A 15754-nucleotide genomic window follows, 5' to 3' on the forward strand; every position below is an offset into this window, starting at 1 on the left:
ATTAAGGGGTTGCAACCGGAATTCAAATGCATGAAAGTGTGGTGAGGAATGGGTATTTTGGGAAGCCAGCATTCGAAAGCACTATCTAAACCCTATGCAACATGCTGGAGGAATATTGAATCTCCCAAAGTGACCTCGACTGGCAGGTTTATAAGCGACGTGTGACGTCATGACACAAGCTTCCGGCATCTCCACCACGCTCTGTTCATATGGCAGGACGTGGGTTTTGTGTAGTTAACTTCGCAACGCTGGGCAGGGTTAAGAACGGCTAATGATCACAAATTGCGACATAATTTTTATTTGATCACGCAAAATTCAGCTAAGAGACAAGCATGCCACGGAAGGAGCATACAGGGGCAGCAGGTAAAAAGCATATTAGCTGAACATCTCAGTTTCACGTTAAATGTTAGTATTACGCCATTGCCTTTAAGACAGTATAGTCCCAACCGGTCGTGACTGCAATTAACTATGGTAATTTGGTATCATACCATGCTACTGAGATGCTGTGTAGAATTTTTAACTTCCATTGCTTCAATAATTGTTTGCATTTTATACCATTGCACATAATGTATTATGTATACTTGTGTTGGATTTTGGTTAAGTTTAGCAAACAACAATGTGTAAATTGTCCAAGTCTAAATACAGCACACAACGCTCATTGCTGGCTCGCCATTAGGTGCCAAAAAATCTTTTATTTTTCGAAAAAATGTTAAATGAAATGTAACTGTAGTAAAAAAAAACGTTAAGGGCCATAATTTCGATATTTTAAATGACCAGCATTTCTCTGGTTTACCGAAACAAATATTATCATATTTAGTCATATTATTCTACCATCCCACTACATTCGTCATTCCCAACCACACAATCCACGCACGTCATTTACACGAACGAGATCACCACGCACTGCAATCGTCATGCTACAACTGGATAACAGTTTTGTTGTTTTTAGAGTGCAGTCTACGACCCGAGATGTATCCTTCTGGAGACCAGTAAGCTTTGTTCGCGTTGATGTTTTTAAGAAAACGAGGTTTAACTTTTATAAATTTTGTGTCAGGTCACGTTATGAAGACGACGAAATCAGCCCAGAATATGAGCTTATGCGGAAATTTTTCAGGTAAGCAAGAAAACTTTTTTTGTCCACAAATAGCAGCTGACTATAAGTTTTCTTTTGAATAGTTGTGACGTCACATTGCGATGTCGAGTATTTTGGGGTTAAACTTAGGTTACCGCAATTGATCCAAACATATTTATTATGATATAAATTGAGACAGATATGTACAAACAAACGTTCAGTCCATATTTGATTTCAAACCTGACTTGAGCCTCGCCAGATTCAAATGCCTGCAGTGCAATGTTTTCATTTGCCTTTTGATTCCCAGTTACTTTGAATTCAAATGCGACGATAGTGACGTGGAGAATAGATAAAAATAGTTTATTTTTCACTAAACCTCTGTTTCCATCAAAGTTTTCTGGACTATTTTGGACTAATTTAAGACCATCAATACCAGATGCATAGCCATTAGTCTGAAATTCTGGTTGGGGTCAAATATTTTGTGAATTGGTGTTTTCAAAAGTGTTTGGTTTAAAACGTCGCCCCCACGGAGCGAAAAAATTGTCATCCTAAAAACCTGATGTCATCAAAAATCTGCATGAAAGACTTATTTTACTGCAGCCCAGCTTCAACTGACACAGTGGATAGTGACTCTGTTCCACACATTGGAAGTGTAGCAAGACAGACGTCTACATCCAGGGAGAAGGATGTAAATTCCGATTTAAATTTCTCTTACAAGATGCGATGCCCGGAACGCGGATGTTTCTTCATATTCAACCATGAGGTGTTAAACTGTTGTACTCGTTGACTATTTTACTTTAAATATTTTGGTATAGTTGCATTTTCCGGTATGCCGAACTGTTGTAAAATACTCGATTATTCATTTGTCAATATTTCAAGAACTTTGATGTAAAAACACGATCAACACGAGAAGGTTCAAGAAAAGATGCCGCTAACCTTAAGCGAACAGCCAAGTTAATGGGTTTTGAAACAATTCAAGTGATGGAAGATCTCACTGTGCGAGAAATATTTGATTTCGTCGACAAATGTGAGTAAAATATTATATCGTTATTTTGTCTGTGGTCAAAAATATGCTCAGATTCAGGCGATAAATTAATGATAAACGATCCGCTTTGTAATTTAATTCCTATATTGATGTTAGGCCCTGACAGGTAACTTCAAAGATGTAAGGTTTTTGCCTTCTGTATTGCAGTAGACTAACTCTTAATGATGCTTCGATGGCGCTAAAGCGTGAGTCTCTATAATTGTCGATCCAAAATATCTCTCTCTCGATTTCACCAGCAAAACACTTGAATCCCAACAAACAGTTTATTATCAGACTGTGTGAACAAATTTCAAGCCGAATAATAGCTTGTAGAGTCTCAGTAATAATAGCAGTGTCTTGTCACCGGTAACACAGGATGTTGAATGAATCACTTTGCTAGAAAACAACCGGTGAATAAATCATTTGGCACTTAATATAGGGATATGTTTACACTTAGGTCGATAGTAAAGAAACATACGATGCATCACGTAACGGGGCTTGCAATAGTTGTGCACTGCTGCCAACAAGGCATTACGTCACAATGTATATGGTTTGCAATGGGCGGGTGTTACAAAGCCATACAAGAAATGGTTAAAAAACCTGGAGTGTCACAACATGTTGTTTAATTTTTTCATTAACAATAGTATACAAGCACAATCTAATTAGGTATGAAAGTCAAATTAAGTTTACTCCAATGAGTCTTTAAATTCAATTAGTTGTTTACATTAAGTTTATGCTAAAACGACCCAACAAACTTTCCAGGCCTTGTGTCTGATCTCTCCAATTACGCTTGTTTCGCTTGTGCTTTTCTTACGCATGGCGACGAAGAAGATCGGTTGTATGCCAGAGACAAATCTTATTCTCTCAAGGAACTCATTCGCCATTTTGGAGCCGATTTATGCCCGGATTTGGCGGGAAAACCCAAGTTATTTTTCATTCAGGTATTTTTGTTAAAACAAAAAGATTCAAATTCTAGGTGTGTTTTCGAATATTCTTGAAGCAACTTTGAAAGCATAAAAAACCTTACGAAACATCTGTAAATAGTTTGTTACAGACTTCAAAAAAGTTGCCAATGTGAGCTGGTAATTACTATTATATTGATATAATTACTCAGAGGAATGTGCAATGTCAGCAAAAGTCGTGTACAGGCTCTTTGTCGAGTAAATTCTTTTACGTTTTGTCATTAAAGCAAATTACCACACAGGCTTGCAGGGGAACAAAACTAGATCACGGAGCTCCACTTTACAATAACGTGCAATGTGACGCCATCGGTGGATCGAACGCCGGCGTGGATGAAAGCACTAAACATTTCATCATACCTGTTGAAGCTGACTTCCTCATTGCACACTCGACCACAGAAGGTTGTTTCTGCGTACAGCGGATTATGGCATTTTTAAAAAAGTGAACATCTTAACTTACTTTAAACCAAGTAAATGGTTGGCGACTACCAATTAGTGTCCAGCAACTATTGCTGCTAATTGATGTCTAATAGTTAGAAACAATTTTTGCCGACAGCTTCCACAATATATGCTCATACATTTTAAATTTATATTCTTTAATTAACGAGTCGCTTCTTTAACGATAACTTTTTACAAAAACTAGAATATTTTGCACAAAATTGATTTGTAGTAACCTGTTTTTGCGTCTATTTGGAAGATAAGTTATGCAAGACGTTTTGACAAAGCCTTGGAAAAGACTTTTATGTTCAAAAAATTAACAACAGGCGTCGCAATGACATGAAAATAAGCAGAAGTAATTGACCGTTCCTAATTGCACTTGCAGATTACTACTCATGGCGTAACACCGAGGATGGGTCACCATACATCCAGACTCTATGTTACTGCTTGCAGTTATATGGAAAAAAACTTGAACTCATGCAGGTTTTGATTGGCCTTATTTTTTATAAATTAATAGTTCGTTGATCAAACTATACTATTGACGGCCCAAACGATATACGTTGAGCGCTGTGACTGATACTGATCGTTCCCATAAGAGTATGTTTATCATATATCATTTTTATCCTGATTAGCCAGACAAACCTTTCAAACTTAATCGTATATTGCGATATGTACGATAATAAATAAAAATTGAACAAAAAGTTAAGTTCAAAGTAACTGTTTATTGCAGATTCTTACAAGAGTGAACCGATTTGTGGCCTTTAAGTTTCAGTCTCAACAAAAAATGAAGCAAATACCTTCGATCACGTCACGACTGACAGCTGAAGTTCATTTCTCTGATTAATTACCAAATTTATTTTCAGTCGATTGCATAAAAGTTTAAATCAAAGTCAGACTGCACCAAGCATAGTAATGTCCATCAAATGATAGCGCCCTTTATGACTAATTAGTAAAAATAAGAAACCGACGGATCCACCCATTTTGGGGACATTTTTAAGTTTTTATATTGCACTTGTAACTCTTCATTGCAATGTTTTTGTACATTTTTGATGCCCTTTGTGTTTTGCGATGTTGACTTTGATAACTAAACTCAAGAAAAAGAAGAAAAAAATACATGATCATGCTTGTCTTGCACTTAAGCTAGTTAAACTGTGATTTGCTTCTGGTTTTCGTGCATGTTATATTTCATTTTCTGCTCTTACGTTATTGCGTTGTTTTTAACAATAAAGTCATATGGCGTAGTTTGGTGACTGCATGGTTTCATTCACTTCGAGCAAGTTTTCGGCAGTACATGTTGTAAGTAGTTTGGCACTGATAATAATTGTTACAGCGAGTGGGAGAACTGCACTGCTAAGCAAACAAAGTCGGCAGGAGGTGATTTGAGGTTTTATTGTTCTGGATCTAAAACGGTTTTGCTTGGAAATGCTTTGAGCAAAGCGCGATAACGATAATAATATTTGCAAGTTACCTTCAAAATGGAAAGTGGAAAAGGAGAAAATAATCTTGCATTTGAAATGGTATGTTTTTAGAACAGGCAACTCTTGGTTAACCAATTTATATAATTTTGTCAGATGAGATATTCCAAGTTTTGATGTTTTAGCCTTTGCAGAAAGACGATATAGAAGATGATTCTGAGCAAACCGGCAACGACAACAGTGAAACAAAAGATGAGACAGGGTTATTATACAGTGTAGAGGATACCCCAGCGTGGTACACGTGCGTCATACTCGGTTTCCAGGTTAAACTTACGTAAATGTTTTTATTCCAAAATGTTTGGTAACTGCAATTGTCGGAATAAACAATCGGTTGTGGTACACAAAACGATAATATCGTGGCTTTGGTGGAATCCAGAATGGCTGAAAAGTAAATATATTTGGTTAGCCGAGATTGCGTTCCAAGTTAATAAGTTACAAAGTTTGCTGTACGAAAAGTCAAAATAATTTAAAAAGTTGTGCGACACATTACTTTGTTGCCATCAATCAACTTTATTCCCTAAAACTAAGGATGAATGATCTGTCTGAGATTTTGTGCATGCGTTTGTAACTAGGAATAAATTTGACAAACGGGTTTGTAGTAAAATGGTTTGTAGATGTGTTTGTAATTTCTGACAAATAATTGTATTTGGATGAGTTGGTGTTAAATATCTTCAACCATACAAACTTTATTCCTTGAAAATGTAACAATGCAATCTCCGGGTGAAGCAACAACATACAACTCCCGTAAATAGTTTTGATGTTTTGTATGCGGCAGCACATGGCGGTTATGTGCTGTGCAAGCCAACATCATAATAGCGCAAGTAGTTTTTTTATCCCCCTATGATATTGCTTATTTTAAAATTGAAACAATCCTCTCTATGTTACAAAGTTAAACATCACAACTGAAATTCTTGTGTAAAAACGCAATGGGGAAAACGAGGCGTCCTATATCTTGAAAACGTGGGACTTCAAAAAATATTAATTTTGTAGCATTATCTAATCAGTGTTGGTGGCCTGGTTGGACTCCCACTTCTTCTGGCTCCAAATTTGTGCATCGCTGACGATGATAGCGGGGACGTTGCAAGAGCTTTACTTATCAGTAGTTTGTTCTTCACATCCGGAATCTGTACCTTGCTTCAAACAACTTTTGGCGTCAGGTATTAAAATAAAAAATGTTTTAACTGTCTTAAAATTATCAAGATAATTGTATGATAAAATGGCGAGGACTTTTCGGCCAAATGATAAAAGTCAACATGTTTATTTCCTTGTTAGTTGCAAAGGTTTATCATTTTCTTACTCGTGATAGACTACCGATCATGCAAGGAGGTACATTTAGCTTTTTACCTCCCACTCTTGCCATCCTCTCACTTCCTCACAATCAGTGTCCTCCTCCACTTCCTCCTGGATTCCAGAACAGCTCGGAGACTTTGTACAATGATACAGATGGAAGTATTGTGAATGGAGATGAACTTTGGATGAGGAGAATGAGGGAGGTGCACAAACACAATACAATAAATTTCATTGTACAAAAAAAACGAAACAAAAATCAATCAATTGTGTTTGAAAGTGTAGGTGCAAGGCGCCATTGCTGTCGCGTCAGTTCTTCAGGTTGTACTTGGATTAACTGGAGCCGTTGGTTTCTTATTGCGGTTCATCGGACCACTTACCATCGCTCCAGCAGTGGCATTGGTTGGCTTGGATCTGTTTGCCACAGCTTATTTTAGCGCATCCGTACAGTGGGGCATTGCTATGTTGTAAGTACAAATTATGAAAAGAAGTTTTAGTGGTGTTCGCAACGGAGATTTTGAAACATTGTTTGCCAATCGCACAAAACAAAGCACATGCTAAATTATTATCCCAGAAAACAACAACTTAATATCTAAGAAGATCCGCACACTTTATTGCCCCAAAATTGTGTTTAATTAGCAATTTAAATTGAATTACTGAAAATATGATTGTTTTGTGGTACTGAGTTTAGGCTTATATGTTTTGTAGCACGGCGTTTGTGATGATTCTGTGTTCTCAATATTTAAAGAACGTCAAAGTACCGATACCAGGATTTTCCAGTTCAAGAAAATGTCGTGTTAAAAAAGTGGCAATTTTCAAAATGTTTCCGGTATTTTTTGTTTCCTTTTGATTGGTTGCAATATTCTCACAACTCTTTCCACAGGTTTTGTTCTCGTTAGTTTCGGCGTGGCTTCTCAGTCTTATATTTACTGAAACAAACGTTTTTCCAACCGATCCAAATCATCCTAACTACGGAGCAAGAACAGACGTTCGAGCCAGTGTTATTTCAAATGCCCCGTGGTAAGTTCCTTTGAAAGTACCTGAATCGAACGTATTTGATTAAAGTTTTTGATGTAACTGTACGTAGTAAAGATAAGTGGACTCACACTGATTCGGTGCAAACAAATACTTCTTTGCTTTAGCTTCGTTTATTTTGTTACATTGTTGTTTTTACGTTTTTCCTTATCTGACTGTTTTTACTTGGATATTTCACTATCTCACTATGTATCTCACTATGTATTGACAGTTTCTTTCACACTTACATCTCCTCGTTTCATTGATCTCAGTGGCAGTTGCTGTTAAACTAGGGATTTTATCATCCTTTTGCCAGGACAAACGGCTTGAAGAATTAACCATGTTATTATTCGTTGCGTCCGGAATTAATCCGATTGACTGAAGCCAAACATAAACTTGTTTCATTTTACCCCTTGGCATAAAGGTTGCCTAACTTGAACCACATTTTACTTAGGTTCCGCTTTCCATATCCTGGTCAATGGGGTTTGCCGCGAGTCACAGTTGCTGGAGTGATTGGAATGTTTGCTGGAGTTATAGCCGGATTATTGGAGTCGGTTGGTGATTACTACGCATGCGCACGACTGTCTGGCGCCCCCAATCCACCGAGCCATGCAATTAACAGGTGGGCTTGCAATGCTTTCTTTGTTAGGTAACAAGTTAATGTTCCAATAATTTGCAGGGGTATTTTAGTGGAAGGATTCGGTTGTGTTCTAGCGGGAGTAATTGGGACAGGAACGGCAACAACTTCATTTAGTGAAAACATCGGAGCCATCGGAATCACAAGAGTCGGCAGCAGAAGAGTAATATTGCTAGAAATGTCAAAAATTCTTAAACAGATCCAAACCTATTGATAACTCATTGAAGGTGCTTCAAGTGGCTGGAGGACTTTTCGTTGTGCTCGGAATGCTGAGCAAGATTGGAAGCATTTTTGTCGCCATTCCGGATCCTGTAATTGGAGGCCTTTTTTGTGTAGTGTTTGGAATGATTTCGGCCATTGGAATAAGCAACTTGCAATACGTGGATCTCAACTCGCCAAGGTGATTAAACCTTTTAGTAAAATTTCAATTTTTTTTTGTTTTACAATCGTTGCAAACACGCACAGAAATCTTTTTATCATTGGATTTTCCTTGTTCATGGGACTGACTGTTCCCGAATGGATGAAAGCTAATCCTGGTGTGATTAACACTGGGGTAGTTGAGATTGATCAAATACTGACAGTTCTTCTTCAGACTGCAATGCTTGTTGGGGGATTGCTAGCCTTTATTTTTGACAACACCATTCCAGGTATAGTTTGGTACCAAACTAAGTACAAACCTGATAAATTTTGAAACAGCGGCACTGTCTGTCGCTCTCAATATAACCATATTAATTGCTCTAGAGCATAGATTTCTAACCTTTTTCCTCCAATTAACTCCCGGTGTTGAAGACTTATGTTATCCCATGTTTTAACTGATTTGGCAAAACTGTTGTGAAGGCAAAGTGAAATTTTAAAAAACATACCCGAACAAAATTGTATTGAACTGAAAACAGCAAAGTAGGGATGCTTATTCGACAGAAACTGAGGTTTTATATTATTATGTTCCAATCGAAAACTTTTTTTGAATTCGGCACTAATTTAGTCGGTTTATTTGATAAAAATCGCGTCTCTGACAACCATTTTCACAACTATATAACTGTATAAAAGGAACTGAAAAGGAACGTGGTATAATGACTTGGCGGAATACTCAGTTCGGTTCGAATGAAGAGGACGCAAATACTATAAGGAAAAGAATTTCTAAATGTTATAATCTTCCATTCCCTACTAACTGCTGCAGGTAAACCTTTATATTCCAGTGTGGTTGGGATTTATGAAGTAGGAGATTGAATAAATGTTGATATAGGAACATCATGTTTTTGATTTCTTTTAGATTTTCAAAGTACGTTCCGTTTTTACCCGAATTTGGTAAGGAAAATCCTATTTTAAACGAAGCAGAAGTTGTGTCGCATTTATAACTACAACATTCACAGAAGGCAAGCAGAAATATAATCACGTTGTAGAAACGTAGTAATTTGTCACCTTACCGAAACACCGATAAATAATATTTGTAAAAGATCTAACGAAAATACACAGATAAACTGATACAAGAAAGAAATTCACAGTTTAACTTCAACTATTTTTAGTTCAAAGCAATGTTTATTGAGTACAATTTTGTTTTGTTGTTGTAACAAAACCTTGTGTGAAAATTTTTACATTTTAGTGAAAAACAATTATGCCTTTAGTTTTTCTGTGTTGAGTTTTTCGGATTCAGCCTCGTTTGTACTTACGTCATAAAATCAAATATTGTTTGGATGAGATATTTGGACATACTTTTGCAATGAAAAGTCATACTTTTGTCTAAAGTGTCACATTTTGCGTATTTATAATCTGTATGAGCAAATAGCAATACATCGCAATGTAGTGTAATTGTTGTAAAGCATGGGGTTAGCCAACCACTCCTCGGTTTTGTTTGAATAAAAACACAATTAGTTTGAAACTAATTCACAAAGTAGTTTGCTAGGTCGAATATCTTGTCATTGGGATTTATCGTTGAATGAGAAAAAGGGAAACTTGATTCGTTCCTATATCAAAACCAAATTTTCATGTGTGAGTCATTCGTGGGTTGGCGAAACATGATAGAAATATTCCCGTCGCGGCACAAGTTGGCCGCAGCAAAACGGGGAATCCCCTCGTGCAACAAGTTGCCGAGGTTGATTTTTGAAGACGGCTTACTTGCGAATAGTGTTGCGCAAATCATTGTGTTTTAGTGAGTGGCTGCTATTTTTGTTACCGGCAATGGCGGATAGTAAAACGGAGCAAACAAATGGAGCGGAAAATCCGGTATTTGAAATGGTCAGTGCAAAAAGTGTCTTTAGTCAACTGTGAATAATTGACATTTGAGCAAGACAATTGATAACAAACTCACATTGGTAATTTTAGGAAACAGGAGTTGAAATCCAACGGAGAGATAGGGCTGACAGTGTAAGTAATTCGTCGGATGAATCAGGTCTACTTTATGGTATTGAAGATACCCCGGCGTGGTACACATGTGTTGTGCTCGGCTTGCAGGTTAGTGACGTCATGTTTTAGAAGCGGCAAAATCTCGCTTCGTAAAAGATTTGTGAAAGTGTAAAATGCGATGTGGTTTAGCTGCGTCACCATTAACGATATTTAATGCATTTATGTCATAGTATCTGTTTTTAACCTTTCCCGTCCAATGGTAAGTTGGCGAAGTTTTGAAAAATCACCAGCCGCAGTTGTTGACCGTTGGCAAAACATTTGAGGTTTAAAAATGCCAGAGGGCAGGTTTCCTACGAGCGTTTCATTTGAACCGGTTTAAAGGGATAATCGATGTCATGATAAATCATTTGGGTTTAAAGTTTCGTTTTCTGTGAGTGTAAAACAATAAATTAAAGCAAAACGTTAGAAATAAAACATTTTAACTTATAATGCCCATCCTATTAAGCGATTCCGGGAATCACTATGCATTCTACAGCACTGTATGATCACAACGATTTCCACCCTTGCTTTTGACCAAATTTATGGACTTCAGAAAACGAAAAGTCAACATATTTTAACCCCAGAAGCAAATCTTTCAATAAATGTCGATATAATTCACATTGCAGTGTATTTTGCTTTGTAGCATTATTTGATTGCTGTCGGTGCGCTGGTTGGACTTCCGCTACTCTTGGCACCAAGTTTATGTATTGCTAACGATGACAACGGGGACGTGGCCAGAGCTTTCTTAATCAGCAGCCTGTTTTTTAATTCGGGCATTTGCACTTTACTTCAAACCACATTCGGAGTGAGGTAATCATGTAAACGAACCATAAACACAAAACGCTGAGAGTTGTACAACGCACAACTATGAAACTCGCCTCTCTTGTTTACAGAACCTGAACCACTTCAAGCATGACTTACTTCTATATACTAGTGGCAAAACTTGAGACCGAATTTGAAAACTCATGAATAAATTAACCAAAAAACTCAAGTAAACAGTAAATTATATGAAGATTTTAACACTATGCGGTCATCTACAAGTTGATAATAATCCGGATTGGAAACGCCACGAAATGAAAACTTAATTGTTTTTGGTGAAGAAAATCATGAACAGCAAACCATAATATTAGTTGAGTGAATGTGAATATACGAAAGTGTAGAATCATTATAGGTTTAAAAAGGTCACGAACAATCGTATATAAAACTGGCGCCCCAGGCAAAGAATTTCTGTTGAAATACCATGACCGCCAAAAAGCTTTTGTTTGTATTCAGTTGCTCTGTCAACACTGGCATTGCTGAGAACGTTTTTTTCTTCGCAAGGGGATTCACACCCACTGAATTATTTGCCCAACGTGCAAATATGTACGCGGGTGACGGCGCTGTTTATAGTTGCAACGTCCAAGAAAACCGATGCCATCAAGTTTATTAGACTTACATAACGTTTTAGACTCCCGATCATGCAAGGAGGTACATTCAGCTTTTTGCCTCCCACTCTTGCCATCCTCTCACTTCCTCACAATCAGTGTCCTCCTCCACTTCCTCCTGGATTCCAGAACAACTCGGAGACTTTGTACAATGATACAGATGGAAGTATTGTGAATGGAGATGAACTTTGGATGAGGAGAATGAGGGAGGTAAAATGATTAGTTGTCCAGGGATTTGTATGTAGACATGTGTTTAGTTCAGATTACTGCAAAATTTCGCTTACCAAACAATTATTTCTGTGATTATCATTGTCAGGTCATCATAACTTTTAAACGAATGTGTTAATGTCCTGGCAGATTATGCAGTTACTTTTGGCAAAAAGTACCAAACTTTTGTCCCGCGACCAACTAAGCGTGAATAATTATGTCCATGTAGTACAATGTCCTGTCAGGTTTGGGGTTAGGGTTTACATAAGGGTTTGCCCAGAGTTAGGTTAAACGCTGCCTAATCTGCTACCTTAAGTAAATGTTTCACACGTTGGTTTTACGGTATGTCACGCTTCGCCACTCGCATCGTGTATCTTGGTCGGTTAAAATCGCGCAAAAGTTATGCCGGGATAAGAACATATTCTGCCAGCGCGTCACAAACGTTGTTTAAAATTTATGCCGGACATTTATAAGCGATGAAAGCTCGACGGATTGCCTAAAATAAGACAGAGCATTCGTACATCAAGGTTGAATATCTAACTGCTGTGAATATTAAACGAAACTAATAGTATATATAAATAACCTCCCTTGGGATTTCCTCTTTAAAATTAAAGGTGGACAATCTAAAAAGTAAAATTTCGCAACAAATAAACTTTTTCTTATTACTTTAGGTGCAGGGCGCTATCGCTGTTGCTTCAGTGCTTCAGGTCGTGCTCGGCTTAACTGGAGCCATTGGGTTTTTGTTGCGCTTTATCGGTCCACTCACCATCGCACCAGCAGTGGCATTAATTGGACTTGACCTGTTTTCTGCAGCTTACTTTAATGCTTCTGTACAGTGGGGAATAGCAATGTTGTAAGTGTCTGAACTTCCAGTAATTTCTTGTTGATGAAATAACCACACAAATGATAAAGAACACCACAGGCCTATGGAAAAGATACATATATTACACACGTGTAAGAAATGGTTTGTGGACTACGATTCAGTGTGTAGAAGGCAGTGGTACATGAGCACCATTCATAAACTTAAGTCCTGGTTCTTTACATTAACCTGTTGGAGTGTACTGTTTTTTTATTATTTTCAGTACTGCGTTTGTAATGATTTTGTGCTCCCAGTATCTAAAAAACGTCAAGGTACCTTTGCCGGCCTTTTCTAGGGCCAAGAAGTGCCACATTACCAGAACGCCCATTTTTAAGATGTTTCCGGTAAGTTGTTATTGTGTTGTTACACTGTACGCTTACCTATACTCGTGTCACCGTAAACTACATTCAAGGTAGTTTTGTTTTCAACTGAAAACTTCACGTGTAAGTTTTAGTTTAAATGCGCCCATCGTGTGTGTCCGCATTTAGTTTGAAAACTACACAAACCGCACAATCACAATAGCCGGCACTAATCACATGTCAAGTTCATATGTTCAATTTAATGATATTTAGGTGTTGTTCGCTCTCGTCATTGCCTGGATTCTCAGTCTAATACTTACTGAAACAAACGTATTTCCAACTGATTCAAACCATCCCAACTATAGAGCAAGAACAGATGTTCGAGCCAATGTCATATCCAACGCACCTTGGTTAGTACAGTATTCACAAAATTGTCATTAAAGAGTCGTGTAAATTTATACCAACCGCCACACAAGAAACTTTGAAATTGGGGTCATTATATGTTTTTATAACTATTAACAGGTTCCGCTTTCCATATCCTGGTCAATGGGGTTTGCCGCGAGTCACAGTTGCTGGTGTGATTGGAATGTTTGCTGGAGTTATAGCCGGTTTTGTGGAGTCGGTTGGTGATTACTACGCATGCGCACGACTGTCTGGCGCCCCCAATCCACCGAGCCATGCAATTAACAGGTGGGCTTTCAATACTTTCTTTGTTAGGAAACAAGTTAATGTTACAATAATTTGCAGGGGTATTTTGGTGGAAGGATTCGGTTGTGTTCTAGCGGGAGTAATTGGGACAGGAACGGCAACAACTTCATTTAGTGAAAACATCGGAGCCATAGGAATCACAAGAGTCGGCAGCAGAAGGGTATAATATGTTTAACACTATGCCTTCTTGGTATGTGGCCACCGTGATCGAAAATTAAAAAACACATAAATTTATACCTTCCCCTATTTCCTTAGCATACTAACATGTCCTATAATATATGGGGTTTTAACATTTTCACCAACTGCATGATCATTGCAGGTGCTACAAATTGCTGGTGGTCTTTTCGTGATACTCGGAATGTTAAGTAAGTTTGGAAGCATTTTTGTCGCCATTCCAGATCCGGTTGTCGGGGGGTTGTTTTGTGTCATGTTCGGTATGATTGCTGCCGTCGGTATCAGCAACCTGCAATACGTCGATCTTAACTCGTCAAGGTGTGTAATAAAATTTTATGATCTTTCTTTTGCCATAAAACACTTTCAATCCGTGACCAAATACTTTTTAGAAATCTTTTTATCATTGGATTTTCCTTGTTCATGGGACTGACTGTTCCCGAATGGATGAAAGCGAATCCTGGTGTGATTAACACTGGGGTAGTTGAGATTGATCAAATACTGACAGTTCTTCTTCAGACTGCAATGCTTGTTGGGGGATTGCTAGCCTTTATTTTTGACAACACCATTCCAGGTAAGCAATTGCTTTTTGCTGTTCTCTCACTCGGTGGTTTTGGTTGGTTGGGTTTACTTGGGTCATCACTCCCCAGTAACCACGAAACGCCCGATATAGGTTATAAGATAGCAACTGCCTATTCCTTGCCTGTGCGAGGCTGCTATATAGACTATTTTATTCAGGGAGCCTGTATCTCCATACTTTCACAGTAATATCCGTGTCCAGGGTATTTTGTTTCTCACAGTTTGTGGTCAGTTATGTCATAGTTTCAACATTGCCCACTCGTAAGCTTGGAGGTATCATCATCATCTAGTTATATTCGTTTCGTTTTATTTTGCAATCAAATATTTAAAACATTTTTTGGGTCGTGTTTTGATCCCACAACATACGCGGCGTTTTGAACATGATTCTGAGCTCAGATTCGCATTTCTTAACAAAGATAACAAAAAATTTAGTTTGTATTTTTTACAACAAATGAAAAAACTATCAACAGGTACAGAGAAGGAAAGAGGAATTGAAACGTGGAAAAAGGCGCAATTCGGTTTAAAAACAGAAAGTGAGGACGAACTAAAGAAGAGAATATCAAAATGCTATGATTTGCCCATACCCACTAATTGCTGCAGGTAACAAGTCAACCTTCAAACAATTTTGCAAGATTTAATTTCTTTCAAGCAGCAATTTTTTCAATTCATTACCATTTTTCAAGATTTTCAAAATACGTTCCATTTCTACCGGAGTATGGGAAGTAGTGAAACAGTTGAGGAGAATGAAGAGCCGACAAACTTATCAATATAATATAACTTGCTTGATTTACATGCTTACTAATACACGGCGGTATTAACCCTGCTGAAATCAGTCTTTGAAATATTTATTCGCAAAACAAAATTTACCAACCAGCACAACCATGTAGTTCCTTGAAACATTGTTTGGTTTAAGTTTCGAAATTTCAAATGCCACACTTGTGTAGTCCATATAACTTATAAAAACATTGACAAATAATATATTTTAACCTTCGTGCTGAAATATTTTTTCTTGTGCAGTGCAGAGTGAAGCTCTCGGTCAGATACAACTGTTAACACACTTGGTAAATAGAACAATTAGTGAACATCAATCATTCCCAGGGGCCATAAGTTCGATAATTTTTCATTTCTTAATCGATTCGTGGTCGATTATTAAATGTTGAAAGTAGGTCTTACATATTTATTGATTGGTTTGTAAACTGATACACCGTCGCTTGTTTCATGA

The 15754-nt window shown here is 37.6% G+C and overlaps 3 protein-coding genes across 3 annotated transcripts; all 3 read left to right on the forward strand.

The window, feature by feature from the left end:
* The first annotated feature begins 221 nt into the window (after positions 1-221).
* LOC145893879 (caspase-3-like) lies at positions 222-4735 on the forward strand. Its single transcript, XM_082982252.1, has 9 exons — positions 222-363; positions 950-989; positions 1055-1114; positions 1673-1835; positions 1952-2099; positions 2859-3037; positions 3301-3457; positions 3879-3976; positions 4224-4735. Exons 1-9 carry the CDS (start codon positions 333-335, stop codon positions 4335-4337), a joined length of 990 nt encoding a protein of 329 aa, XP_082838378.1. The 5' UTR covers positions 222-332; the 3' UTR covers positions 4338-4735.
* A 233-nt stretch (positions 4736-4968) lies between these two features.
* LOC145895589 (solute carrier family 23 member 1-like) lies at positions 4969-9261 on the forward strand. Its single transcript, XM_082984390.1, has 13 exons — positions 4969-5010; positions 5094-5231; positions 5959-6125; positions 6275-6461; positions 6541-6722; positions 6964-7084; positions 7139-7275; positions 7724-7891; positions 7949-8069; positions 8134-8306; positions 8372-8553; positions 8954-9083; positions 9177-9261. Exons 1-13 carry the CDS (start codon positions 4969-4971, stop codon positions 9259-9261), a joined length of 1833 nt encoding a protein of 610 aa, XP_082840516.1.
* Positions 9262-10007: 746 nt separating this feature from the next.
* LOC145894874 (solute carrier family 23 member 1-like) lies at positions 10008-15754 on the forward strand. The gene is made up of 13 exons (XM_082983541.1): positions 10008-10138; positions 10226-10354; positions 10929-11095; positions 11733-11919; positions 12588-12769; positions 12999-13119; positions 13348-13484; positions 13597-13764; positions 13822-13942; positions 14102-14274; positions 14346-14527; positions 15003-15132; positions 15216-15754. The coding sequence occupies exons 1-13, from the start codon at positions 10082-10084 to the stop codon at positions 15256-15258; spliced, it is 1797 nt and encodes a 598-aa protein (XP_082839667.1). The 5' UTR covers positions 10008-10081; the 3' UTR covers positions 15259-15754.

The sequence above is a fragment of the Ascidia mentula genome, chromosome 3 (genome assembly GCF_947561715.1).
Source record: "Ascidia mentula chromosome 3, kaAscMent1.1, whole genome shotgun sequence".
NCBI lineage: Eukaryota > Metazoa > Chordata > Ascidiacea > Phlebobranchia > Ascidiidae > Ascidia > Ascidia mentula.

Bases quoted from the DNA above. Each gene is read 5' to 3' on its own strand.
- LOC145894874 (XM_082983541.1), top strand. From the start codon at position 10,082: ATGGCGGATAGTAAAACGGAGCAAACAAATGGAGCGGAAAATCCGGTA. The intron at 10,139-10,225 runs GTCAGTGCAAAA...TGGTAATTTTAG, and splicing joins AAAATCCGGTATTTGAAATG to GAAACAGGAGTTGAAATCCA. The intron at 14,528-15,002 runs GTAAGCAATTGC...AACTATCAACAG, and splicing joins TTTTGACAACACCATTCCAG to GTACAGAGAAGGAAAGAGGA.
- LOC145895589 (XM_082984390.1), top strand. From the start codon at position 4,969: ATGGAAAGTGGAAAAGGAGAAAATAATCTTGCATTTGAAATG. The intron at 5,011-5,093 runs GTATGTTTTTAG...TTGATGTTTTAG, and splicing joins ATAATCTTGCATTTGAAATG to CCTTTGCAGAAAGACGATAT. The intron at 8,070-8,133 runs GTAATATTGCTA...AACTCATTGAAG, and splicing joins CAAGAGTCGGCAGCAGAAGA to GTGCTTCAAGTGGCTGGAGG.
- LOC145893879 (XM_082982252.1), top strand. From the start codon at position 333: ATGCCACGGAAGGAGCATACAGGGGCAGCAG. The intron at 990-1,054 runs GTAAGCTTTGTT...ATTTTGTGTCAG, and splicing joins ATGTATCCTTCTGGAGACCA to GTCACGTTATGAAGACGACG. The intron at 3,038-3,300 runs GTATTTTTGTTA...ATTACCACACAG, and splicing joins CCAAGTTATTTTTCATTCAG to GCTTGCAGGGGAACAAAACT.